This window comes from Rissa tridactyla, chromosome 6, assembly GCF_028500815.1.
Source record: "Rissa tridactyla isolate bRisTri1 chromosome 6, bRisTri1.patW.cur.20221130, whole genome shotgun sequence".
Classification (NCBI taxonomy): domain Eukaryota; kingdom Metazoa; phylum Chordata; class Aves; order Charadriiformes; family Laridae; genus Rissa; species Rissa tridactyla.
The window spans coordinates 30,587,571-30,614,081 of NC_071471.1; the positions used below are offsets into that span (position 1 = coordinate 30,587,571).

A 26,511-nucleotide genomic window follows, 5' to 3' on the forward strand; every position below is an offset into this window, starting at 1 on the left:
TAGTTGATAGTAAAAATATGCGGGCTGAAATGAAAAAACGAGAATCATTTAAGTTGGTGGGAGGATAGAAAGGGGTATTATGAGGACAAGTAAGGTAAACCAGAGAGGAAACCTTTCCTGTCTAACCTAAAATAGACTGTAGCGTAGACTGCTAAAGAAAGCATTGGAAACTCCATCGCTAAAGATGCTTAATACTACATTGGAGAAAGTCCCTGTGAATGTATTGCCATGAGTTGTCTGGCTCTGACCTATGGGGGTTGGATGACCTAATGTCTCTTCCATTTCTAGCTCTGTGCATCTATGATTAAAGTAGTTTATATAATGCAAGTGCATTTTCAATTACACTCCACATTCTTGCGTGGGATAGTGGTGGTGCAGAGACCTCATTATATTTGTGACACAATTACAGCATGACTTGTAGGAAATACTGCTGGTACTTGATCTCTCAGAGACTCTCATCTCGTTTATATATATGTTGGCTTTTCAAGCCATTTAGGTATGTTACAAGACTGCAGTGCTCTTTTTTCCATCTTCCTCCTTTCTTGGAGGCCATAAATATATAGAAGGAATAATTGATTCTGGTTCGGCAATCCAGTGAGCAGTTCTTGGTGAAAATGTAAATGTTTATTGTTGTAGATGTGTAATACATCAAGATTCATTTTCAGCTGCTCTCTTGGACAAAGGTCTGTTTTCTGAACCAGAACTGCACATTAGCTAAAACACAAACACAGAGAAATTAAACAGAACGGTATTGGCTTGATGTAAAAAGTTGGGCTTTCAGTGCCTTTTATGCTGTGCTGGATTTTTGTGGGGCTCAACAATTAGTGTTTGGAGGGGGGCAGGTTTTGCTTCCAATTATTTTATAATTTCATTTCATTTTGAAATTTATGCACCACGCAAAAAGAGTTTTGTCATGTGTCAAGTATCTTTGTCAGTGTGTTACAGGGCATTCAGAGTGCCTTCGGAGATTTGTCAGGGTACTTCTGTTGCATGCATATTTTTTTAATGTATTCCTTTTAAGAATCCGTCTTGGAAGGAGCTGCTCTGGGGCTTTAACTAAAATCTGCCAGCATCAAGTGTGACAAATGTGGTAGACACTACATGTAATAGATGTCTTTAGGAGTGGGATGTTGAAGACTCTAAAATGTTCAAGCACTGATTGTTCTCCGAAATTTCTCTCGGCGAAAGAGTACTTCATCCCCATTTGAGTGATGAACATCAGTGGAATTGGTCCCATGCTTATTGGCACCTTATAACAAATCTGCGTAGGCACCATGGTCAAACTGGGTTTACTTGTGATTGAAGAATGAGATTGATTTTTGTTGTTGCCATAACAATTGGACTGTTGTGTGAAAAAATGTTGTTAGCGTCCACTGGAGTGAGCTGACAGCTCTAGGATGCCTGTTCCCAAATTAAAACAACTGCTTCCAGCTCTGAGAAATGATGTCTGTTTAACTTTTGCAAGATGGAGCTCAGCAGGGTCTTAGAAATGACCTGAAGAGCTTAAAGATTCTAAAAGTGCCTTTGCTGTGCTTAATTTTAAAATGCCAGCTTTGAGCTGGAGTTAATAAGGGTAAACCAGGAGGCTGAGCTTTCACTCCCACCAGGCTATTGTATGTACTCACTGAGTGGAGAGAACAGGACAATCTAAGGAGTCCCTCGAAGAATGTAAATGCACTGCAAGTGTCTAGACATGCAGTCACTCGTACTGTAAATGTCTTAGCACTGACATACTCAAGTTTAAGGAAGGCTTGCACTGCCCAAACTTTAATAAACAAAATGATGGTCGTTATTGTCTCACCTCCAGCTGCAGCAATCTGGTCTTTGGAAAAAGGTTAATTCTTCGGCAAAAGGTTTAGCTTGGTGCTTCAGGAGCCGTTGGATGACTGGAGGGACTGTGGGCTGTGAGCACCAAGCCTGGGGCAGGGCAGGATGGTCAGCCTGCGGGTAGCCGCTGGGCTGCTTGAATCTTCAGCTGTGCAGTGTTTGTGTGCTGGGAATTCACAGGCAGCAGGTTTCTGCCACCGTTTCCAGGCTAGTGGGTGCTGCGTCTTCTGGTGTGCTCTTTGTTCTCTTTTGTAATTGTTTTGGATGCATTGGTTTTCACGAATGACCTGTAAACATTGCAGGAGACCACTTCAGTCTGAAAGTTGCCCTTGGGGAAGAGTTAGGATGGGGAGGTAAATAAGGTAATTAAGTTCAGGCACGTTAATTCTGTTGGCTTCCTGAGAAGGTGAAATGGAGAGAGAGAGAGAGGTGCCAATCTCTTCTCCCGGTATCCAGTGACAGGACACGTGGGAATCATTCAAAGCTGCACCAAAGGAAGTTTAGACTTGGCATTAGGAAGCATTTCTTTGCTGAGAGGGTGGTCAAACACTGGAACAGGCTTCCTGGAGAGGTGGTCGATGCCCCACACCTGCCAGTGTTTAAGAGGCATTTGGACAATGCCCTTAACTACATACTTTTAACTTGGTGAGCCCAGTGGTCAGGCAGTTGGACTACATGATCATTGTTGGTCTCTTCCAACTGAAATATCCTACCCTATCCTATCCAAGCCCTTGTGTCTGAGTTTCCTATTGGGAGACCTTTGGTGATTCCCTGCTTAACCTCTTCCTTAGGTGCTCTGGTTTGCTTGCAGAGGTGCCCAGCTCCTTCTTTCCCTCTTTTGAGACTTGGCAGTCTAAATTCTGCCCACAACTTCAGCCCTGAGCAGTCCAAGTTCAGGCAAATGGCAAAGTTGGGGTTTCAATCCAAGTGCCTTGAGTTGGTGATGGCTGCAGCCAGGGCCAGGAGGTGTGGTGGTCTGCAGCAGGCAGGAGCGTGGACACGGGTAGGCTGCCCATCTGACTGGTGCTCGTGGTGCCTGGAATGTCCTTCCTCCATTCTGTTACCACTTGTTCCCAAATAGCTGGTTCATACTTGCTTCTTCTAGGACTCTGCCTCCCCTGAACGGTCACTTCAGCTGGTGAGGACATCATCTTGCTTCATCGAGGGTTTTCTCATGCTCTAGTGGGTACATGCAGTTCTCTGAACTGTTCTTTCATGGTTGTTGGCACCTTTTAGAGTGGGGAAAGTCTGGGCTCCGTGTCTCCGCTGGCGAGTTGACTCATCTGCGTGCTGCTGGCTGGGAAGATCATCCAATTGTGAGGAGGGTTTGCATGGCCGCAGGGCGCTGCTTTGTCTACTGTGTACAAACTGGCACTTTTCTCCATTAGCAGCACCGAGCTGCTTTTACAGAAAATCACATTGGTAACACCCAAACTTTGCCCAACAACTGGCCATGCCAGAAACCTTGCCTGTAGCACAGCCTGAGCCCGTGGCTTACAAATGCCATGTTTCATCTTGATCCAAGTAGCCTTCCACTTGAGTGAAGATGGAGCCCTGACCACTGGGACTTGTAATCTCCTTGTGTCGTTGGTGTTTATATTTTATGGCTAAACTAACCGATATGTTGAATTTTGAACAGTTTGGCTGGCAAAAACTGATATATTGTACCAACCCTAACAGCACCAAATGTACAGTATTTTCTCTGCTGATTCTTGCGACTACCTTTGCGTAGATGTACGTATTTGCACAAAGAAAAACAAACTGCTGTTGCAGCCCTGTGATCTGTGAACGTTTTAATTACCACGGCGGTAATTCCAGCTCACCAACAGACTACTTATCTTACCTCTACCTCTGCACTAGCTGTTTATTTTAGCTCCTGTTAAAGGTAAAAAGACTAACTGCTCTGCAGATATGCTTGTCCGCTTTAATTAGTCTTCCTTAAGCTGTGCAAAGAGAAACTGCACTTAATTAGCTTTCCTTAAATTAGGATTGATATACCAGCCTGTATATGCGCACGCTGTCGTGACTGTCTAAGTAAACTAAGTGCTCTATTATGCAATTTATTATTTTTTTTTTTCCCCCCTAGATGGTTGATTTGCAAGATGGCAGACGGAGCCAGCGTGCGAGCTTTGGCTTTAGCTGTGCTCTTCTCACTGCCTCGGGGCTCGAGGTGGCTGGACCAGGGTTCCCGGGCTCTGCCTGGGGCTGGCAGGGTCTGGGCAGTCTGTGTGTGGCACGTGCTTTCCCGACTCTTGCTTGCAGGTCCACCACGCTCAGTGCGAGCCCTTCCCCTCATCCTCCAGAACTCTCGTAGGCATTGCCCAGCTCTGGGGCACGAAGCCTCCGGCCACGGGGAGGAGGGAGAAAAGATTTTATTCTTCCATTGACAGAAACTCCGTGCCAGAGCAGGTCTGCCTCTGCAAACCTGCATTAAACATATGTTTTGGACAAAGAGGCTTCTGTAAAAAGTGGAAGTTTCCACACCAAAATGTTTATTTTTGATCAATGTGAGGAGGCTGGGGGGTTCTTAAAGGCACGTGTTTATCTCTAGTCTTTTCCAGCATGAAAACCAGAAAATCTCTTAACTCTGTGTGTGTCTGTATCTCCTAAACTGGTTTCCTTTAACTAACCAAGTTGTGTGTATGTTGGAACAAGTGGACTTGGAACATCTCATTACTTTTGCAAAGTCTGTTTTGACAATTTTAAATGGATAAAACAGATTTTTATTAGGTGTAATGACAATGAGAGATGGCTCCTTCAGGGCTTTTAAAGAAGGGGGAAGAGGGGGATGATCAAGCTTCTTAACCCACAAGGTCACCTTGGCGGCCCTCCAGAAGCTGGAGACAGCTGCCAATTTGTATTTACCTGTGGTCAATGCAAATGTGCATACATGTAGCTGGGATATTTGCTTGTGCTTAAGCAACATCTTTGTTAGCAGGTGCATAAAAAGTCTTGTTGCCTTGAGGTTTAGTCATACAACCCACTGCGGGTTGGTTTTTTTTAATGGTTACAGTCAGAAATGTGGTCTGATCCCTCCGAGATCCTTTGTGCCACAGCCTTTGGGGGTAGTGTACGGCCAGACAGAATGGTCAGGGGAGGAATTTGAACGGCTCCTTTCCTCTTCACTGGTTGGACTTGCCACATAGCTGGGAGCAATGTTATTTCTTCACCCAGATGGCTTTTGTCAGCTGCCTCCAGGGTCCTCCCTGGGGGTTTGCACAGGAGGGGCTGGCGTGGGTGCCAAGGGGAGGGGACAGCCTGCAGAGCCTTGACAGCCTGCTCCCCCCACACCCAGCCTTTCCTCCCCTTGCTTCCCATTGCCTTGTCCCGATTCTCTCCGGGATGAGAGGCGGCTCCATGCAGAGTGCTGGAGATAAAAGGTGGTAGGGGTAGGGCTGGAGGAAAAGCAGGAGGAGATAGCTGAGAACATGCCTTTCTCGCAGACCTTGCCCTGGAGGAGCATGTGTGCGGGGTGCTGCCCTCGGGCTCGGCGCTGACGTCCCGTCGCTCGCCGGATTGTTTTCCTTCCCACATGCCAGCCCCAGTTCCTATAGCCATCTGAAACTTCTCCAGTAATAAAACCAGAAATATAATTCATCACACTTAATAATGCAATTACTGGTGAGCGGAATTTGCTTAACAAACTTCAGCTAGGTGTACTGCTGCATGCCAGGATTCTCTCACTGCTATGAACTTTGAGCTCTGTTTGCAGATCGGCTTCTCTTGTCAGAGTGACTACCTGGCCATCGGCTCTGCAACGCTTCTGCAGAGTCCTTTATGCCAGGGGGTATCGTTCCCCGTGTTACTTGCTCGGTGACTTTCTTACCTCACCTTGCAGTCCGTGCCCAGAATAAACTGCCTGTGACAAGCTACAAGTCCAAGTCCCTTGAGTAGTTTTAAAGGAGAAGCAGATCTGAGCCTGGTGGTAAAACATATCCCAGCTGTGCCGCACACAGAAATGCTGGTGAGAAATGCTAAATCAGAATTTGTCTGCCACCCCTCTGCAGCTTTGCATCTGTGAGTTTCAGGCTCTCAGACGGCAGGCTGCGGCTGTGGCTGCAGTTTGCATGCTGAGAGGCTGCTGGGAGCCTGGCCAGCGTGTCCAAAGCGCAGCGAGCTGTGCAGGAAGGGCTGCCCTGGGGCGGGGTGGGGCGCTGGGGGCTGCCCTGCCAGCCCCGCAACTTGGGCTTTCTGAACTGGGGCCACCGCTGACCTCTGCAGTAGATTTGACCAGCCAAATACATCTCGGCAAAGCAGCCCGTTAGTTGCTACCCTTGTATAAATGTGTTCAGAATTTGGCACCCGTGTATTTATGCTCGCGTCTCTCCAGGGCAGACTGCAAATATGCACTTCGTTGAAACCAATCTGTTAATTTTTGAACTGCCTGGAGCTACGATTCGCAATGGGTGGCAGATGCTTGTGGTTGCAGGCCCTGAACATCTGGGATAAGCTATCTATTCCCCTGACACAGGAACCCACATTCTCTTTGAAGAAGCTCTTAAACCTTTTTTTCTTGGTCACTTGTCAGATAAAGCAAGCCATTAGTGCAGTGCTGTTTGCTCTTTTAAGTGAAGTAACTTAAAGGAAGATTTACTAGTTGTGGCTGGGGGGGGGAGTCACAGTGCCAGGATGCTGTTGCCTTTATATACGGGGAGTTAGCAGGACCTGGTGCATCAATACATGCAGGTTGGCACAAATATATGTCCCCGTACTGCTTATACTGTAGGTATCTATATATCTTCATATGCACGGCTCCCTAAAGAAAGTGGCACAGTACCTTGGAGTGGAGGTATCCTCAAATTCCGTCCTTAGGTGGAACTTTAAGGAATATATGTTTATGGAAGTAAGGTTGTTTGCAAGCCTTTAAAAATTGGTTGATTCCCGATGCTGGATAGCTAGGCAGCAACAGATCAAAGTCCCAGCGTAGTTGAAAAGATTTTATATCTTTCAGTGTCACGATCTCTAATTTGTTTAGATGCATGCAAAGGATCAGAAACTAACGTGCATCTGGGGATTAAGGCAGCTTTGCTATCCGATCTGAAAGCTAGCATATTCTAAAAGATTTTCAAAGCCTCGGAAGGCAGTGAAGTGCTTTACTGATTTTTATGTCTTTGAAAACCTCTATTTAGTGTGCCTGGTGGAATTATATAAATACATGCTGCCAGCTGTCTGACACCAACAGATACCACCCAGAGCATTTAAGTACCAAAGTGATAGGCTGGCGAAGATAGAAACGTTGCTCGCGCTGTGCAAGCACCCATGCAAAGAGACTGAGACTTGCTAATTCCACGTGACACTTGCTCCTTTAAAAGTTCGCTGTAATTTTTCCCCTCCCACCTCTCCTACCCCAGGAGTGTGTCGGTGGTTATGCTGTAAGAAAAATAATATGTGTTTTCATTATATATCTCTAGAAGGGAGTTGCCATCATGATATGAGTTTTTCTGCGGCAAAGAGAAAAGAAGAAAAGAAGCAGTCTGATCTCTTCCTTGGCAGCCTCAGCCTGTACCATTGTGCTTGTGGATCTTTTAACTAGGGAGGGGCCGAATTTATTCTAAAGGTTAAGATAAAAGCAAAATACACCAGCAAACCCGTTCCTTTACTGTCTTCACTGCTCTTCAGCTCCAGTCCCACATTCCATGCGTTGCTTGGGTGAACCCTGCTGTAGTCCAGGGGCCCAGGCAAGAAGTTGCTGTAGGGCAGCCCGAGATGAAGGGAGGCCCTAAAGCAGGACTTCAGGAAGTTTTATTTGTTGAATGCTTCAGGCTTTGGGTCTCACTGCTGCCAGGCTCTACTCTATTAAACATGATGATTCCTGAGTCAGGTACTCTGTTTTGTCCCATCTGCGTGGCCCTAGACCATATCTGTGGTCCATCTTGGTGTGTTCCCAGTGTTCCTGCCACCCACCACTATGGGACATACTTATGTAAGCCTTCCAGGGCAGGACTGCATGTTCCAGGTACCACCTGGTACAGCATATGCACAAGGGCATTCACCTTTTCCTAAGCACCAACTTGATTTGCTAGATGTAACGAGCTGATTTGGAGCTCTTGCGTTCTACAACTTTCCTGGTGTTCCCTATTGAACCTGCTTCTCCCTTTGGTGCACAATAGGCAACATAGGCATTATAAAGTACTGCACCCCTTGGGTGTCTTTACCGAGTCCAAAACTCTCACTCATTTTTGTTATCATTCAGCTTGGTTTGTAGATGTTTCACTGCCTCTGCTTCGTGCTAGCTGTGCTCGTGGAGTTTCAGATGCTGCGATATCTGCTCTTATGCATGGGGCTGGGGGTTATTTGTGTTCCACTTAGCTTTGCAATTAGGAGCAATCTATTTTTACTCTAGCCGCGGGGCATCGAGGCTTTTTCCTGCTTGTTTCTTTGGAGTGAACTTGATGGGCTAAATTGTTTCGTTTTTGTGGAGGAAAATCAGTAATGAGATGAAAGCTGTTAAGAGCAAGAAGTTAAACTAAAAATAAAAATAAAATAAAAAAAAAAGCCAAGGAGATTCACTTGTCTAAACTCCCCCCCCCTTTTTTTTTTTTTTTTAAGATTAGATTTAGACTTTCAGATTAGATTGGAAAAAGTTTCAGCAAACAGAGTCTTCTGAAAACATGGTGGTTGTTGTCTGGATGTCTCTGATGGTCTTTGTGTTTTGATACTTTCTTCATGACTGGAAGATAAATTTTTCTTTTCTTCTTTTTTCCTTGGATAGGAAAGAATGCATTTTCACCATCGACCCATCAACTGCGAAGGATCTCGATGATGCTTTGTCCTGTAAACAACTCCCTGACGGTATGAGATATATTTTACAAAATACTTCTCAGTGTTTATATCCAGCCGTTGACACATTCGCATATATAATTTGTCATGAAGTATTCTTTACCAAATATGAGTAGAGTAAAAAACTAGTTTTCCTTTTGTTGTTGTAATTGCCTGTTTTCAGAAATCTTGCAGCAGATATCTTCAAGCTGCCCTCTGAAGTAGTCTTGGTGTCAGGAAATGCAGAACCATGGTGTTTTGCATAATCAGAGCTGTAATTTGATTTGAGCAGATCTCAGCTGTCTCCTGTCATTAGGGGAGTTAGAGCTGAATAGCTAATATGCCACTCCTGCAGACTGAAGTCTAGCGAAACTTTAACCTTGAATACACAGTCCCTGGATAAAGGAACCCAGTTTTTTGAAGGTTACTGGCTGAATTGCTTTTTGATGTTTGTGGGATGCTGGGAATCGTCAAATGAGCAGAGTGTGCCTTATAAGTTGTGTTATTCTTCTCATTGCCTTTTAAGCTTTAAATTCTGCCTTATTTGTACTTTTACTATGCTGTAAGCCAACAGAACAGAAAGTAAAGCTCCAGAAGCCAAATCTTGATGATTCTGACTTCAGAACTTCCCTCTTGTAAGCTGACTTTGCCATGCAAGTCCTGTTCGTTTATTTTGATGAGATCCAGTAACAGGCTTGGTTAGAAAAAATGCGTGATTTGATTAGCCCATCCACCACTAACGAAGAAGATAAAGTGATTTTTTTATGCGTGTTTAGTTTTTCTTGCTCTTGTTAATCATCACAATAAGATGACATCAAAGACCCTGTTTTTTGGGTTGATTTCATTCTGTGCAACGTGGCCAATTCCAATTCTGGAATTGTCATGTCATTTAGACCTAGGCACAGCATAATATTACAGGGCTATAAAACTGATAAAATCAGAGAAGAAAGAAAATTTGAGGCCAATAAAATTATTTCTAACTGTACCGTACAATAGCAGTTTTGAGGCAAGAGTAAGGAAAAATTGCTGTTCTATTTCACATAAAAGGTCTTTTTAAAGAGATCCTAAGCTGAACTCTGTTCTTCTTTCCACTTTGTCGCTTGAATTATCTGTAGATTTATGGCAGTGTTGCGATCCCACAGCCCCTCAGATCTGAGGTGTTGAAATTCTGGCTCCTGAGCCTCGACTGCTCACATACACGTGGGGTTTAGATGCTGCGTGAAACCATTCACTGAGCTGGTTTGTGGTGCATACATCTGTGTTTTTCTCTTATCCATAAGCCGTTTGGACAAATTGTTCAAGGAAAAGACCTGTTTGAACAAGAATTCTTCTTTCCCAGAAAGTCTGCAAAGCCATTGCAGGACTGTCACTCATACTCGAGACTTGTTGCTGTATCTGCTGATCAGGGCCGCACTTTGAAGTCTGCCTTGTCTCTCCGACCCCAACTGCAGAAAATGCTGTATGAGGCCTCTTCCTCCCATCTATAGGGAAGGAGATGGACCAGTGCGGAAGGGATCCTCTACTTGCAGGGTCCGGCCAAGAGGGTTCTAGGTATTACTGGGATGTTACTTGATTGTGGGAGCTCTGACCATGGCTGCTGAAAATCCCCTTGCGATGCAGCGGTGGGTGGCTACAGCGCCGTCCCATGCCCTGATCAGCCCTCTTTGGAATGAGTCCTTGTCATGCAATCCAACTGAGGAAAAAAAACAAATAGAAAGTTTTTTTTAAAAGTTGCCTTCTGAGTGGGCTTTGTTCATGTGCTTCATTCATGAACAGAGAACGGTCTTCCCAGTTTTGCTGCTTTTTGCTCTTCTCTGTAGAGGCAGGAGGCAGAGGGAGCTGCCTGCATGTGGGGGGAGAAAGAAAACACCCAAGTCCTCTTGGCCTGTTTATTTCTGACTCGTCCTTCTTCCAGGATCTGTATCAGGCCTGTGCTGGCTTCCTGGAGCCTCCAGATGAAGGTTTTCCCTGCCCTCCCCTGATCTTCTATGAAAGCTAAGGAATATGTGAAAGGGTCGTGTCAAAGCCATGCTTTCAGGGATTGGCTTTACCTGTCTATAACGCAGGAGCAGACGCAGTTCTCTCTCCCAGGGTACCCTGTTATTTCAAAGGTGATCTCTGACGCACTTACTGGAGTGGATGAGGATGCTTCTGCAGTCAGAGATAATACTTCCTTTTCCCAGGAAAACTAGGCGGTTGGGAAAGAAAGGTAAAATGAATCAGACTACAGGGTCACTCTGCATAGGGAAGGTTTGCAAAGCTCCATTTTTTAAAATAAAATAAGTGGAAGGTGCAGGAACCTTTCTCCTCTTTCAGTTCCCCAAAATGAACTTTGTTAGTGTGTTTTAGAAGAGAGATGAAGAAACTTGGAAAGAGTAGGGGACAGGGCACATCCTGAGAGTAAATGTAAAGATTTGCTTGCCTTGTATTCAAAAACTTGTAGAATGGGAAATCCAGCGTGGATTTAGTGCTTTTGAAAATTCCACCTCCTTCTCAGGATCATTGTGCACACTCCCCTTTCCTCCAGATGAGCCTCAGAGGAGACAATCCAAGAAGCAGAAGACTGAATGCACCCGTTGGTGGCTGTCCCAGCCCGAAGGCCTTTGTTCACCCCCACCTCTCATTTTCCGAGAACCATGAAGTGGGAATGTGCTCGCAGCAGCCCTTTGTGTGCCAGATCTCTGCCTTTTGGCTGGAGCTGTGCATCCTCCAACGGGCTTGTTCCACCCTGGACTGCTCTCAATGAGAAGATGCTCTGAGCTGGAGCATTCTTTAAGAGTGATCTTATCTGTGCCATCCTGGGCATCGTGCCCTCTGCCTCTCCTTTCAGCCTCTGATCCGCCGTAAGAGTGGTGCCCACGCTCCATCACAGCACTGCCTCAGCCTTAGGCGAAGGAAAGTCAGCCCCTGGAAAAGCCAGTTTTGATACTGGTGAATGTCCCAGGGACCAGGTTTTAAATCAGTGTGGAAAGAACCGCCATGGAAATACCCTTTTCTTTTATTTTGAAATCTATGGTGTTTATTCTGAGGAGACCTTGTGGCTCAGAAGGAAGTACAGACAGGAAACCAGGTCCTGATGGTCTTTGGTGCAGTTGTGATCAGTCAGGGAGGCAGCTGAGGAGCTGAATGGGAGAGAGCAGCGTAAAAAGACTGCAGGAAACCCCTCTGCGTCCTTTGTGCAGGCATGACTGCTGGCCAGCCAACTCAGCACGAGTCCCCAAGCAGGCAGAGGAAGGAAATCTCAGCATTGTCTATGTGCTGCAATGTTTGTTTAAAACATGAGGTGTCTCTCAAACAGAGATGTCCGGTCTAATACCTGGAATCATCTCCATTTTTAAGGCTCCTGATGTTGTGCAAGGAGATGCTCGGAGAATCTTTTTAGTGAAGATGAGTAGTAAAAGCAACTGAGACCCATACTGATGGACTCTTGTCCATTATCCTCCCAATGTGTTGCTGTTCGAGGCACAAACTTGAGCCAGTGTTTCATGAACCTTTTCTTCTGCCAACTATGGTCCAGTGTTGAAATGCTAAATTCCAAAGGTTACACTTTTCAGATATTCCCCGATCTGAAGAACCCAATTAAAATGTTATTTTGTGAGCCTTCTATAAGGGATGTCTGTTTCACAAGCAGTTGGCAATAAAAGCTATATCCCATGCCCCTTTCTAAGGTGTCACCTCAGAAATACAGCTGTAGAGCTTGTTGCCCAAGAAACAAGGTGCTAGATCCTCAACCCGGGTATGAGCATCACATAGAGTCTGTTATTAGCAGGAGAAAGTAGCAGAAATGTGCGTATTTGTATTACCTGACAGCCCACTGGGAGCTGATAGTCTTTCTCAAGGTTTTTAGCCTCTCGTCCACTGACTACAGTAGCACTACGTAGATTACTATTATAGGCCTGTGAAACGTGGCTGGCAAAAGCAGAGGTATAAATCCATCAGCATATGTGGAACTCTAAGATATCTGTACTTCGACTTAAAATTTTTCAGGAATTTGAAAATGTAGAAAGATCCAAAACCGATGCCAGGAGTCCTTTGGGTTCATTTCTTTGTTCACTTGTTTGCAAAGCTACGGCCATTCCCGACTCTTCAGTGTTAAGGAGAGCCCCTATGGGAACCTCAATCTTGTGTTTAATAGAGCCTCTTGATATGTTTTGGAGGTAGCCTGAGGATTTTTGGCTTTAAAAGTTGCTATGCTAGCTGCAGTTATTATGACAAAGAGTTGTTTTAGAGGTTAAGAGCTTATCCAAGGCTGGCAAGGCTGCATCTCTCAGGAGGGCAAAGTTGTGTTAAGAGTTAACATGGCTTTTATTCCAAATGTAAACGTGGTTACAAGAAATTATTATTTTTTCCATCTTTTTTGCCCATATGTAAAACACTTCAAAAAAAATAAAAATCCAACACCAAAAAACCCCAACACGAGCAAACCACATATCTGGCATCCTCGTGATGTCAGATCTCCAAAAATCAACAGAGAATGCAGAACCCAATTCAGAAAATGTCCCGCTCTGTTGGTGTATAGCACCCGTAATAACTGCAAGAAAAAACCCTCCCACTCATTACCCACATGTCTTCTATCAGACAGCTGAATCACTGCATTTCAGAAGATTTTGAAGAATGAAATTGTCTTTGTCCTCAAGCATTTGTTGATAATTTATTCAAGACTGAGGCATTTTCTTTGACTTGAAGATCTTAAGCAACAAGCGGAGAGATAAGGGACTGTTTTTGCACCTTTGCTTTGGTTTAAAAAAAAAATCTCAGTGTAACCCTTACCTGTTCCAGTCACTGGATGGAGGACTCGCCCATGATGGAAAGGAATTTTTTGCAGAAGTAATCCACATGAAGGGCTGCCCGGTAGCAAAGTGTCACTAGCAAAGGAAGCATGGGATGATTGTGGGAATAGCTGTATTTTTAATGGAGCTCGTGGTAGAGTATTGCAGCAGTTGGCAACTTTTCAGGGATATAGGTCTTAAGTGGGCCTGTCTGGTTTTGAGAGAATTTTATATTGGAGTCTGCTTTTGATTAACAGTCATGCTCCTCATTATTATTTAATGATAGCAGTAGGGAGGTAAGCTTGCTGTTCGCATTTGCGAATGTATATTTTAAAAGAGATCAGCTCCAATAAAGAAGGAAAATAGGGCTATTTATGTAACAGCTTCAGAAATGTGAACGAACTGTACTTCATTTAGTTGACTCAGCATAATCTCGGGGTAAAAGATGGATCTGGACTGCACCTAGTTTCTACAGCCTTTGTAGAGCTGTTTCAGGGTAGCTTGAGGTTTTAAGCAAGTTCATTTCAGTCAATACTCTTTTGTGATCCTTTCTGCACATCTTCTAGCAAGTTACTGCAGCGAGGAGCATACAACGGAGCCGTCCTCCATTCATACGGATGTCACAGACATTGGCAGAAAACAACCGTACCACTTTCAAGACTAAATGTTTTCACCCAGGGTGCAGACGTTTAAAGATTTATTCTGATCTCATCATGTTAAGAGCACACCAGGTGACCTGGCTGTCCCAGTGGAGCCAGGCGAGTTTCCCACACTTGCCAAACCTCTGCTGGGAATTATCTGCAAGTTGTGTTTGTATTTCTGGTAATGTGCACAAGTGATGCAGTTGTGTTTGAAGGCTGCTTACTGGTAGGAACAGAAATGAAATTTGACAAATTTCAAGGCAAACAATTCTGTCTAGAGAAATGTTAGGCTGCGACAGGAAAGGACGCAGCAGAAATGACTGGGGTGCATTTCTGAGGGGGTGTCTTACCCGTGTGCAGGTCTTTTGATGCTGATTTCAGAGCAGTACTTTGGGCCATACTGACAGAGCTTCTGTACATCTTTTTGTGTTTATTGGTGACTAACATGGTTCTCACTGTTGTTCTTTCATTCTTGTATCCCTACAATCCTTCAAAAAGTAATTCAAGTTTAAGTAATTTAAATCTTATTCTAGAAGGAATTGTTGTTCTGCAGAATAGAAACCTATTCTACGGGCTGTTTGCCCTGTTTTTTATGTCCTTAGTGACGTTGGTTGTCTGCATTTTGGAGTGAGGTCATATACAGATACATTCATTGAATCTTCTTAGTATTTACGTGGTGACCTAAGACAATCAGTCTTCTGCAGTGTGCTGCTCCCTGTTTTTCCGTTCCCTTTAAATCTGTTCACCCTGTTGGTGAATTTAAATCACATAAGGGAAGTGGGATAAAAACCTCAAACACATTGTATTTCTGTAAGTGTCATGAAAATGGTGTATAAGCATAGAAGAGATCTTCTCTTAGTGACCCAAATGTGAGAAGAGTGCAGCATGACCTTTCTTCTTAGCAGACACCAGTCAATCCACTGTGGGCTACAGTTTTCGGAAACAGATCAGCAGAGAGTGAGAACTTACATCTCTGTTCAAGAAGCCAATTTCACACATTTTGGTAAAACCAAACAGTGTTTTGCCTCATGTTCGTAAAATTATCCCTTGTCTACTGCAGGCCTGCAGATACTGGGGCTGCTTTTCTTAGACCTCATGGACACCTTAGCAGACTTCCCTGGTGCATGAGCTCTAGCATCTTGTGCCTGAAAAATGCCTGTAGAGCCCAGGTAGCCCTTAGATGTTCTCTGCTATCTCAGGTGACTGCCTGCTCTTCCTCTCCTTCCATCCTTGTTCTTTCCTGATGTAGGTTGCAAACTTTTGGGTTCTTCTAATTTTGCAAAGTTGTGTGCGCTTACAGTTTGCTTTTTAAGACATAAATATTCCCTCTTCTATTCAGCTTTGTCCCTCTGGCCACTGAAGGACTGTAGGGTGAAATTTGCTCCAGTAACACATGGTACAGGACCGTTCAGCTAATCCATTTGGTCCCTGCAGCGCAGAGTATAGGAAGAGTTTGTAATTAGTCATGTTGGGCTGACTTGCTTAAGATAAACACTGAAGAATGAACTAGTGTTGATTCAGAAGTTACATTATGAAATTACTATCCTTCCTTCTTTGTAAGATGTTTAAGATGAACAGATACCAGACTCAGCTTAGAGAGAACATGACAGAAACCCCACATTGATATATGAGTCAAATGTAAAATGACCATAAACTGTAATTTACTAAATTTATTGCAGGAGTCAAATATGGGAAAAATAAAGAAGACCTACAAGGAGTGGGATTGTGCATAACATTTGGCCAGTTTTTCCTTTGGTATTGGGTGTAATTAGCTCAGCTCTCCTGTTACCTGCTGATTAGTCTGGTGGGTTTTGTTGTGTCACTAGGAAAGTGAAAAAGACATATTGCAGCGATTAGAAACAGGTACATGTCCTTTCTTTCTATTGAGGGCTTGTGGTTGCAGATTCTTTGAAATATACAAAATACACTCAGTTCTGTGCCAAATCCAGATCCCTGCTGTGTCCCATAATGTAATCCCATATAATGCTGGGGAACTGCAGCATGTACAGTATATTTTGCCTCTTCTTTTAAAGTAACGTGGGGTTGTGTGCGGAAAAACACATCACTTCCAATTTCCAAGTGCAGGGTTGAATGGAATCAGAGGGCTGGATTGCGTCACCTTTCCTCCACCGAACATCTCTCTTGAAATCCGTGAGACAACTTGACAATATATAGGGCTCCCCTCAGTTTGAGTGGAAATAGGGTGGCTTGCTCCAAACTGATCGTGTTTGAAAGGTAAATAGAGTGAGCCTAATCCCCATTAAACTGAGTGATAAGGTATTGGGGTGGAGATTAAGAAAATTTGGATTTGGTTGGAGCATTGATTGCTGAAACATAATTTGTTAAAACATTTTTTGCATATATTTGAAAGCTGCTTGTGAGAAGATTGGTTAAAAGCTTGGTTAAGCAAAAATGAGCAGGATTTAATATTGGTAGGTCATATTTACTGCATTGGAATTTTGTATCAATTATAGATATTTTATAAAGATTCCATCCTTATCCCCAAAGGTTTTTTTTTTTTGACAGTACACAAAGAAAGCTGTAACGGAAAAAAACCAGAGGATTAAAACAAAATAAAAGGTAAAATGTCTATGAAGGACTAATCTTATGAGGACCGTGGCTGCAGAACATGCAGACAGACGTGCAAATACCAGCAGAATTACTCATAAAAGTGCGTTTACTTTCCTGCAGGGAGGAGTGATGCTCTGGGTGAAGTCGCCTTCCGGAGCATTTCAGTTCATAGATTCAGGACCTGGGACAATTCCCCAAAGATTTAGAGGCGCAGGATTTTGTGTCCCAGAGGATGTCGCTACCATTGGTGGATACAGACTTAAAAACAATAGTGTCCAATTGTAAGTTGAAGAAGAAAACCACAAATGCCTTTAAAGAGCTGGTTAATGGGGAGAGGATCCAGAAATTCCTGTACAAAGAGATCTAAAAGCACTTTGTCTAGGACTTCTGTGCACTAAAAAGGACCGCAGGGACCAGGAGAGTCTTTAGAGAAGAACCGCAAATGACAGGCGATGACCAGACTAGACAAAACAGGATTTTTCAGTAAATTTAGCAGATAAGAATCAGAAGATATGTGAGGAAGATAAACTTTAGACGGGTACAAATAGCTAGGAATAAATTCCCACATGGTTAACTTCAGTCATACGTTCTATTGCATGCAGGCAGCAAAGAAGTTACTGCTGTATATATTCTTTATAATCAACTTTCTTAAATGACAGAATCCCTCAGAATCACTAGGCTATTGTTTTAACTTTCACTGCAACGCGGGGGTCTCGGAACCCAGCTGAACAGGAAAAACATCTTCTTACAGTGCAATTCACAACAGTAATTCTTGATTGTTGAATATTATGCTAGTTACATAGAAAGAGTAAAACCAGGTGCAGATGGAAATATTTTGGAAATCTTTCCAAAAATAAACAAAAAAGTTGGATGGCTGAAAGTGAAATCTCAGCGGCTGCCTTCTGTTCTCAAAGAAGTTGAAATGTCAAGGCTGTTCACTGGAAGTACCTTATATGTGTTTGGCCTAGCACTAAATCCCAAGGTCTCTTTGAATGCCTGGGAACGCTTGCTTAGCCTTCGATTACTGTGTTCAGTAGAGATATGACAAAAGGGACTGACCTAGCAGTAGAGAGAGGCTGGTCCCTCCCCACTCTGAACCTTCAGTTCAGGAACAGGATGACATCCCTACACCCAAAATTATTGTAATTCATCTTGAAAGCTGCTGGGTGCCACTTCCCATCTCTTTAAATTCAATGACTGCTGATTTCCTGATAGAGTTAGCATCTTGAATGGGTCTTGGAATAGCAATAAAAACAAATCATGACGTGAATACCAGAAATTGTCCTTTTACTTTCATCATGTTGGCTGGAAACCTCACTGTTAAGAGACTGCAAGGAGTCTCCCTTGGTAACTTCTCCCTACCAGCAAGGAGTGCTTTCTGAGCTGGGAATCGTGAGTTCACAGCAGCACAGGCTTTGCCTAGCAGTCCTGCTTGACACCTTGTCTTGGTGGAGGGTTGAAGATCCATCTGCCAAGTGCTTGGGATAGACTCTGAGTAGCAAAGATTCATGTTGGGTTTAAGTCACAAATAGTCACCTAGAGGTTCTCCCAGGGATGACCATATAGCACGTACTGGCATTCAGTGGATAAATCTCATGTATTTGAGGTTTGTAACTCCTCTTCATTTTGCTCATTACACTTCAATCTTGCAAAGAAATCAATACAATGTATAAAACCCCTAAGTGGAACTTGATATTTCGGCACCTCACAAAGCTGCACCCTTGTGCAGGCACAGAGGAAACCAGCTCACTCATGACTTTCTGCAGTGCAAACAGGTACCAGCATAGGAATGTGGAGAAAACTTGCACGGGCAGAAGGTGGGACGTAGGCATCACTGCATAAGGAACCATTGTGTGTCTGGTTTCAGTCTGCCAGTGCTGGGCACATTTGATGTATCAAAGAAAAGGCACATTCTTTGTTTTCCATCATTACACTGTCTGTCCCCTATTATCCTGTGCTCTGGCTGACTTTTATTATTTAAATACTTGTGCCCTGCGTTCATCTGTATTTTCTTGCTTGTATCTTGCTCATCAGTGTGAACAAATCTTCATGCAGTGTACTTATTCTGTTGGGTATCATTCCCCATGTCCTTCAATCTACAATTAAATGTTTTATCTTGTACATGCTGCGTAAATTCTGTCCTTCTAAGTGTTTAGTGGTTTTCCCCTCAGGAGAATTCCTTCCTTGTGTAAGTATCCAACTTAATGGTGCGGTGGTACCACTTGCACAGAAGAGCTATTTCATTCTCCTCCGGAGTTATTACATCAGGTTTGAAGGTAGTTTTCAGGAATAGCGTAGGCATTAGGTGCATTCTGGATGGCAGCATCTCCCGTCACAAGGTGATGAAGAGCTGACCTGGGTTGACTGGCAGCACACAGGACAGGACACTCTCATGTTATGTTTCTCTGCCTCGTTAATGTGAGATAATCTGTGAAGCCTGGAGACCTGACTTGTGATTGATCACAAGCTTAGATGTTTCCATCTGGAACTGGAAGTTGGGAGAACATGACCAACACGAAGGTCTACCCCATGTTCCCATGGGAGGATCGACCCTCCTGCTCTCCTGAGAGCTTGTGAATGCCTCGTGCTGACCAAGAGCCATCTCTGAGCAAACCCTTCAGAACCGGGCGGCATGGCGGAGTGCTTTCCTTGCACGGGCTTTAAATCCTAACCCTAGCCAAAGTATTTGAACAAGTGCTTAACTGATCTGGCCTGTGCTGGTTTGCGTATAAAACTCAGGGCTCTGTAATGCACGACACGTGAAGTGCCACGTTATAGAGGTGTCCTGGCTTGGTTTTGTGGTATAAAAGGTGGCTTTTAAATGCTATTAAGTGGTTTTAGGACATTGCTGAATTTATTAGCTGCTGCAGACAAAACCTGTATGCAATTCACATGGAAGACCTGCTCCTAGCATTTAATTCAGTATAGATAAAGACTCCTCATAATTCTGAAACTATTTAAAGAGTTGCTGATGTCTCGTGGAGAACTCTGGAAAGTATTCTGCTAAGGAAGGGTTCCTTTCCTGGGATGTTTTTCTGCATTTCATCTTCACTTGTCCTTCATTGCCCTTAATGAACACATGAGCTTTGTTTTGCACTTTACCTGGAGCCGATCCCAAATTGGTTTGTAAAATTGTAGTTGTCTCCATAACATTCAGTTGATGCCAGAGACAAAATGGCCAAAGGTCGGGGTAGTTGAGTAAAGCACTGAGTAAAACAGTGCTTTAAAAGTCACGACAAAGCAGATAAGGGTTATTCCAGATTCTAGACTCATTGATGTCCCATGTTGACCTTTTAAATTAAAGAAGAAAAAATAAAAAGAAAATAACAAAAAACCTGTTATGCTTTATTTTTATTAAATGCTCTGAATATTTCATGGTTCTCTCAGGATCGCTGAAAGCATGACTTTGCAACATCACCGTTCCCATCAATGGTTTCTCAGATACTTCCAGAAATGCAGGAAGTGCCGTGACTTTCAGTATAGAAGAGTTAACATTTGAGGATGTTTTTATTTTTATTTTTTCCCTTACCCTGTGATCTCACTCTGTTTCTCACTTTGGAATAACTAGGGCCAGTCTTGGTTCTGCGTATAACTTTGACAATTCAGTCCATCTCGCAGCTCCTGAGTTTTTGCAGTTAAATAAAAGTCACGGGTTTTTTTGTCTTTACATCAGCCCAGCTCCTGAAGGGAAGGACGTAAACGTGATTTGTAAAGGCTAAAGAGTTAAAAAAAATGGTTTTAATTGTGGTTTAAGAAGCAAAGCGAAAGCCTGGACCCACCCAGCCCTTTTGCTCTTCCCAGTCTGATGCAGGCACTTGGAGCTGATGTGCTGCGTGTGCCGGCTCCTTCTCTCTTCCCCCTGTGGAAGTTGGGGACCTGACCTTGACCACCTCTCCAGGTGCTACAAACACAGGAAAAAAAAAAAACCTGACTAAAAATAGCTCAAAGAAGAGTTCAGTTATCTTGAAACCTTGGCCAGGCTGTTCCTGATGGTCTCAAAGTCTCTCTGTGGCTGGTGGGTGAAGGGGGCTGTTTCTGTGGGACATTTCTCATGCAAACCAGTGGCAGAGGGGATTGGATGGGGAAATCTCCTAGAGGCAATGCCTGGTAGTACATAGTATTCTGTGGATTGTTACCCTTTAGAGGTGCTGGTTGGTTTTTTTTGGGCAGGCAGTTTTTCCTCTTTTGAAGTTGTTGCAACATTTACTGAAGTTGTATTCATACTTGGATGGAAAAGTTGCTGCTCTGTGCCCCGGGGACTTGTCCCGCTCTCTTGAGATACAGGATTCTCATTCCTTTTGCCAGAGTCTTTTCATGAGGTTATGTCAAGGAAGAGACCTTTAGAGAAGGAAAAAGCTATTACTTGCTTAAAAAAAGGTGTAATTAGTTGCATTTCGGTTGGCTAAAGGACCATCATGTGATAATTTAAAAAAATTTGGTTTCTTGGTAAACAAGTTAATGGATTTATGCTCAGTTGCTCTGCACTTTCAAAAAGCAGAATGGCCCTAGGGCACACAAGTAAAATTTAAGCACTTGCCTTGTTGTTTTAAAATAAGTAAAATAAAACACACTGTCTGATTTTCTGAACAATAGCTTGGCTTCCTGCGGTGGAAAAGTAACCTCAGCTGAGAATTAAAGCCACCCACCTTTGTCTTCAGGCTCCAGAGCAGACAAATAACTCTCTCTTTTTATAGTTCCACTTTTATTTTTATATTAAACTCTTCTCCATCTTGCTTTTTTTTTTTTGCTTTCCCACTTGCTCTTTTCTCCCACTCAGTCATTCTCTTTTCTCTCTCTGTTTTCTCCTCTCTTGATCCCAAGAGGGACACTTCTGTAACACTTGAGCCGTGGATGTACCTACACGTGCCAAAGAGAAACAGAAATGTTTGGGTTTGGATCAGGTCCTTCATTTAAAGGCATGTGTTAAAGATCTGTGACGGCCTCTAGCTACTTCCAGCAGCTTCCCCAAGTCTCAGTGCCATTTTCTGCCTCACTGCAACTTACATTTGTTTTGTGTCCACCCCTGTTACTGTCTGCAGCCCCTCTGGCTGTCCCTTCTGTAACTGAGACCCTTCATTGTAGACACTGTCCTTGCCCGTTTGCCTGTGGTCACACGTGAGAACCTCAGCCTTGATGAAGACCCATGCTCTACTGTAGCACTGGTAATAGCAACCAAATGTGCATGTAGGTTAAAGGCCTCATTTGTCTCTCTTTATGCAAGTTTTTCATACTTTTGCAAGGTGCTAAACACTGCTTTTCAGATAAGAGCAGCAGCATGGTACCCCCAGGGCAGGGGAATGGGAAAGAGCTGTAATTATTTGAGTTTGGTCTAGCCAGGGAACAGGCAACTATCTGGAATTGCTGGCAGCAGGTTGCTAGTTGGCTGTTTTCTGGTAGAGCAAACACTTTGCAATCTGCTTTGAACTCTTCTGTATCTCCCTAACTGAGGGTTGAAGACAGTGTAAGAAATAGTGGTTAATACAAAAAACTCGGTATTAAATTTTAAGTTGACTTAACGCTCTTGGTAGCGTTTGTCTTCTCCCCTGAGAATGATGGTGCTTGAAGGTGAGATGGAAATAAAAGGGAGCGTGTATGCATGCTAGAGAATTACCTTGTGCTGTTTTTTCCTTGAAGAGTTGCATTTTTAAGTTGCATGGTTCTAAAATTTGCATATGCTAAGGTATAAAGTGAACGTGCCTGGTCTGTCTGCATTTGTGCTGGGAATGACTAGGGTTGCTGAAGACAGAGAAGAGGGGTGTGCTGCCAGTGTGTTCCTTCGCATACTGTTCAAATACATTCAACTCAACTCTCGAATTCCTGGGGCAAATACATGATGTGACTTGCTGGGTTGGCAGTTTGTATGGAGCATTTACAGGCTGAAAGGGCCTTTTCCTTCTCTTCCAGCTCTTTCTTGCTAATCCTGTTTTGTTTATAATTTTCCTAAATAAAGAAGGAAAAAGGTTCTTTGAACTGTTTTGTTGTAGAGAATGAGATCGTCAGTGAAAAAAAATAAAAAAAAGGAACAGCTTGTTCTTCTGTGAGGTGCCACCAATTCTGCTTTGATTTTAGCATCATATCAGTGTTAGACACACAAGGTTTTGGACTGGATTCAAATGAATCAAATTCTCAGGACAAGGAGACGAACCTCCTCCAAAACCGCTGTGCGCCTGGTGCAGCGTCATGCAGGGGGAGACCTGCCTTTCGTAGCTCTATCACTTGGTAACCTTCGCGAGGGGATCCAGGCTTCTAGAAACTTGGAGAAATATAGGTCCCTTGTATCCTGCCATTCTAGCAGTCTGTGTAATGGTAAAATAAAAGGAAAATTGTCTTCTGTGTGCAGTGCCTCAAGGGCATCAAACTGTGTTGTTTGCAGTAAGGTGGCAACAAATCCTGTCCCTCTTGCACAGAGCATTGGCCCTAGAGGAGCCTTGGTGGCTGAGTGCCCAGCCCTTTCCCTATTTCTACTTGCAGAGCTTGGGAGGGGAGCTCCTCTTTGCAAAGGGCCTCATTACTGGGTTTTGCAATGCCACAGTGTAATTTCAAATAATACTTCTGTCTCCCATCCATCTCTGCTGCCGCGCCTCTGTATTAGCGGAGAGGGGCTAATAGGGTACAGCTGGTTAATAAAACATGTGGCGCTTGGTTCGAAACTGCATTCCCTGTTGCTAAACGTCTCCCATGTAGCAGCTTTGTTGTGGTGGAGTTTGAATGGGATGACAATTTTGTACCCACTTTCAGATGAAATGATTTTAAATGAAAAAATCCCAGAGACCCTGAGTGAAAGAAGCCATCCATATGCTTTCAGCGTTTTTTTTTATTGCAATAGATGTTCCCTTCAGCTCTTACTTTGATATCAGCATATGAAGTGTCTGGCTTAATCTCCTGTACATTCTTATGTAAATTCCTTTTTAAAAAAAAAAAACGTCCTTAAACTGGTAGCGTATACCTAGCTTTAGGGGTTGTTGTGTAGCTTTAGCTTCACTGTAGGAGGATTTTAAATTTGGGGTGAAGCAAGACTGTCATTTGCAAAGTACTTGCTTCTGTAGGAAATGTAGGGTATAAAGTCTATCACGATGGAGAGCTGCATCCCAAGACTTGAAGCCTCTATTTGCTGGAAAAGTAGACTTCATCAAAATGAAGGTGGAGTAGACAATGTGTAGCAGCCTGTGGTGTGTGGTCCATGTGGGTGTCCCCCTTTCTCCCTTTTCTCTCTCTCTGACAAGACTTTTTCAATAAATAAGTGCTGGTTTAACTCTCTTTTCCTTTCATTCAGGCCACATTTTCTTTTTTCCTTGGGAAATAACGCAAGACTTACAATGTAAAATGTTCCTTTTGTGACTTTGTCATAAAAATTAATGAGACTAGAAAAACTGTTTGTGGACCTGGAAGAGAATCCTAGTGAATAGTATTTCTCTATCCACAAAGCTCTTTCATTTTAATTAGCAAATAAACCAGAAGAGAGCGGTAGGCAGGTATTTCTGTGCAGGCTTAGGCTGGTATTTTGTCTAACACATTCAAAGGCAGTGATTTGAGCAAAATCAGATTGGTTGATAGCTGTGCTGTATCTTCAAGTTCTCTTGGTCTGAATTTTTTGGGGGTGAGGGAGATAGGGTGATTCATACTTGAGCAAGACAAACCCAAGAGCTGCCAGTTTGCATTATGTCAATGTATGTAAGAAAATATTTAGATAGAATTTCCATTAAAAGTTCAAAAGCAGGGGGCTCACGCTGACCCCGGCTTTTAGAAGCTCTGGTGGGAAACCTGAATGAAATTTAACTCTGCTCAATGTGTTTTCGTTGGCTGACTCCATGTTTTATTATCTCATGCAATGAGATCTTTCTTGGTTTGTCGATTTTCTACCAAGGACAAAAAGTTCATGTATGTAACAGTGCACATATTGAATTAAAGTACGATTAAAGGCATGATGTAATGACCCCCTCTCCTTTTCCTTTCGTCAATATTTGCCTGCAGGGTCAATACATTACAATATTGACTTCAAAGTATTCAATATTTTTTTACCTTCTGAGTGTGTTGGCTTCGAGTGCGTGTAATATTAAACCTGTTGGTTGAACTGTTGGTCTAAGACTTACCGTCTAAGTAGTTTCAGGCTTGGATGCCTAATCCATGTAGAGCGGCTTTCAAGGCATGTGATAATATCACAACACAGCTGTAGGCAGCTTTCTGAGGTGAACCATTTAATCTGCCCCCTTTTCTCCCAGCTTCCTAACGAGTGGTGGAATTTGTCCCTTGGTGTGTGATGGGATTATTGCCCTCTCCCCCTGCTGCCATCGTATTGACTCTCTGCAGGACCTTCCAGTGACTGTAGGTTATGTGGACAAAATCTAAATCCCAGTGCTCCCATCTGCCATGTGCGTTTCTGCTGCCTTTACATCTGTGGTCTGAGTGTACGAAAAGCAAGGTAATGCTTTCCGTACTCACCGTTTGCTGCGCAAACATGGCTTAATAAAGTTAAGATTGTTACGAGTTCAAACAGTCGCACAGGACGGGTTGGTGCTCAGTTTTCTGAACTCCCAGCTTGGGGGCACAGTGGGTTAGGTGGCTCATCTCATACGAGCTTGAACCTTCTCATGCTTCCTACTCACCTGCAGACGTTTCCGTTCCCACTCTGTTGAAATCTAGCACCCGTACCCATCAGAAGGGCACGCGGGCAGGTAAGGGCACATGGGCAGATGTTCTGTGTAACGATGGCAGTTATGAACCATTTATCCTTCAAAAACGTGACACTCTAGAGAAAGGCTTTGATAATATTCTTTGCGAGGCGAATAAACAAACGGGATCCTCACCAGCATGGTATCTTATTACGTTGTCTTTTAAAAAAAATGAAGGAAAGAAAAAATATTTATAGATACCAAGGAATTAGTGAATTCCTCTAAAGAACCAAGTGTTATAATTAGGAACCCTCTGCACTTAGAACTATTCTACAAATAAGCACCTCAAATCTAGCCTCATCCTTCCAGAGAAAACAAAGGTCAATAGGCTTCTTTGAGGATTAGCAAACCAGAATTTCTTGGACCAAGGTACTAATTACTTCCAAAGCTGAGGGTGATCACTACTTCCAAATCCAAATTATTGCCAAAACCTCATCATGAACCTCAGTAGTACTTCTCTCTAGCCTAACTTTTGAATTAAGACACTTCTAGACTGGACTCTAATTAAAAGGTAAAAATGCTAATCTGAAGGGAAGGCAGGATAGCAGTGGGAATATTCTGCTTGTGGAAAGCTGTGCTTCTGCATAGCCTGATATGAAGTCATTGAAGACTGACTAGGTCACCAGCAGCAATTTGGGCTCAACCATGGTAAAGTAGAAACAAGTGCAGCTCCAAAAACTCAAAAGCACGTGTGATCGGCTGCTCCACGCCTGGGAAATGGTGTACTGCATTGCCGGCGGGGTTCTAAGGTGAGGTCCCATGTTTCTTGCTTACCATTGTCTCACAGCACAGGGATGAAAACTGGGCTCACTATTAGAAGCTCTTAGTTGGAAAGACTTATCCACGTGGTGTTGAAGGTTTTTTGCATATCCACCGCTGTGCTTGAGGATTCACTCATATGTGTATTCGCTTGTATGTTGTAGCCACAGTGGCTGTGAATTTGGTAGTGTCCTGAGAGACCACAGTTATCAGCTCAGAGAGAAGAGGTGGAAAGTAGTATCATTTTTGTGAGGTCTAGGCATAAGGCTAAAAGGTTACGGTAGCACTGGGAGAGGCAGGAGAGGGGCCAGAGTTAAATATGCCAGCAGTTATATGGAATGAATCAAAGGAATCTATACGCAGAATCACTAAGACCTATCAGGCTAAAAACTGTGAAAATTGCATGTTGTAGCTTGTACTTCTTTCTCTCTCCGTACCCCTGGCTCTGGGATAGCTCACAGGACTCACCCATCACAAATAATTGCTCTGCCAGAAGTGACCTGGCAGAAAATGCAG

The 26,511-nt window shown here is 43.5% G+C and overlaps 1 protein-coding gene across 4 annotated transcripts in view; it reads left to right on the forward strand.

Moving 5' to 3' along the window:
- The window catches only part of DIS3L2 (DIS3 like 3'-5' exoribonuclease 2), a 193,891-nt gene that overhangs the window by 89,457 nt on the left and 77,923 nt on the right, over positions 1-26,511 (forward strand). For all 4 annotated transcript variants that reach the window (XM_054204600.1, XM_054204602.1, XM_054204599.1 and 1 more), the window contains exon 11: positions 8,540-8,619. In XM_054204600.1, the coding sequence (XP_054060575.1) occupies positions 8,540-8,619 (80 nt within the window). The remainder of the gene's footprint in view (positions 1-8,539; positions 8,620-26,511) is intronic.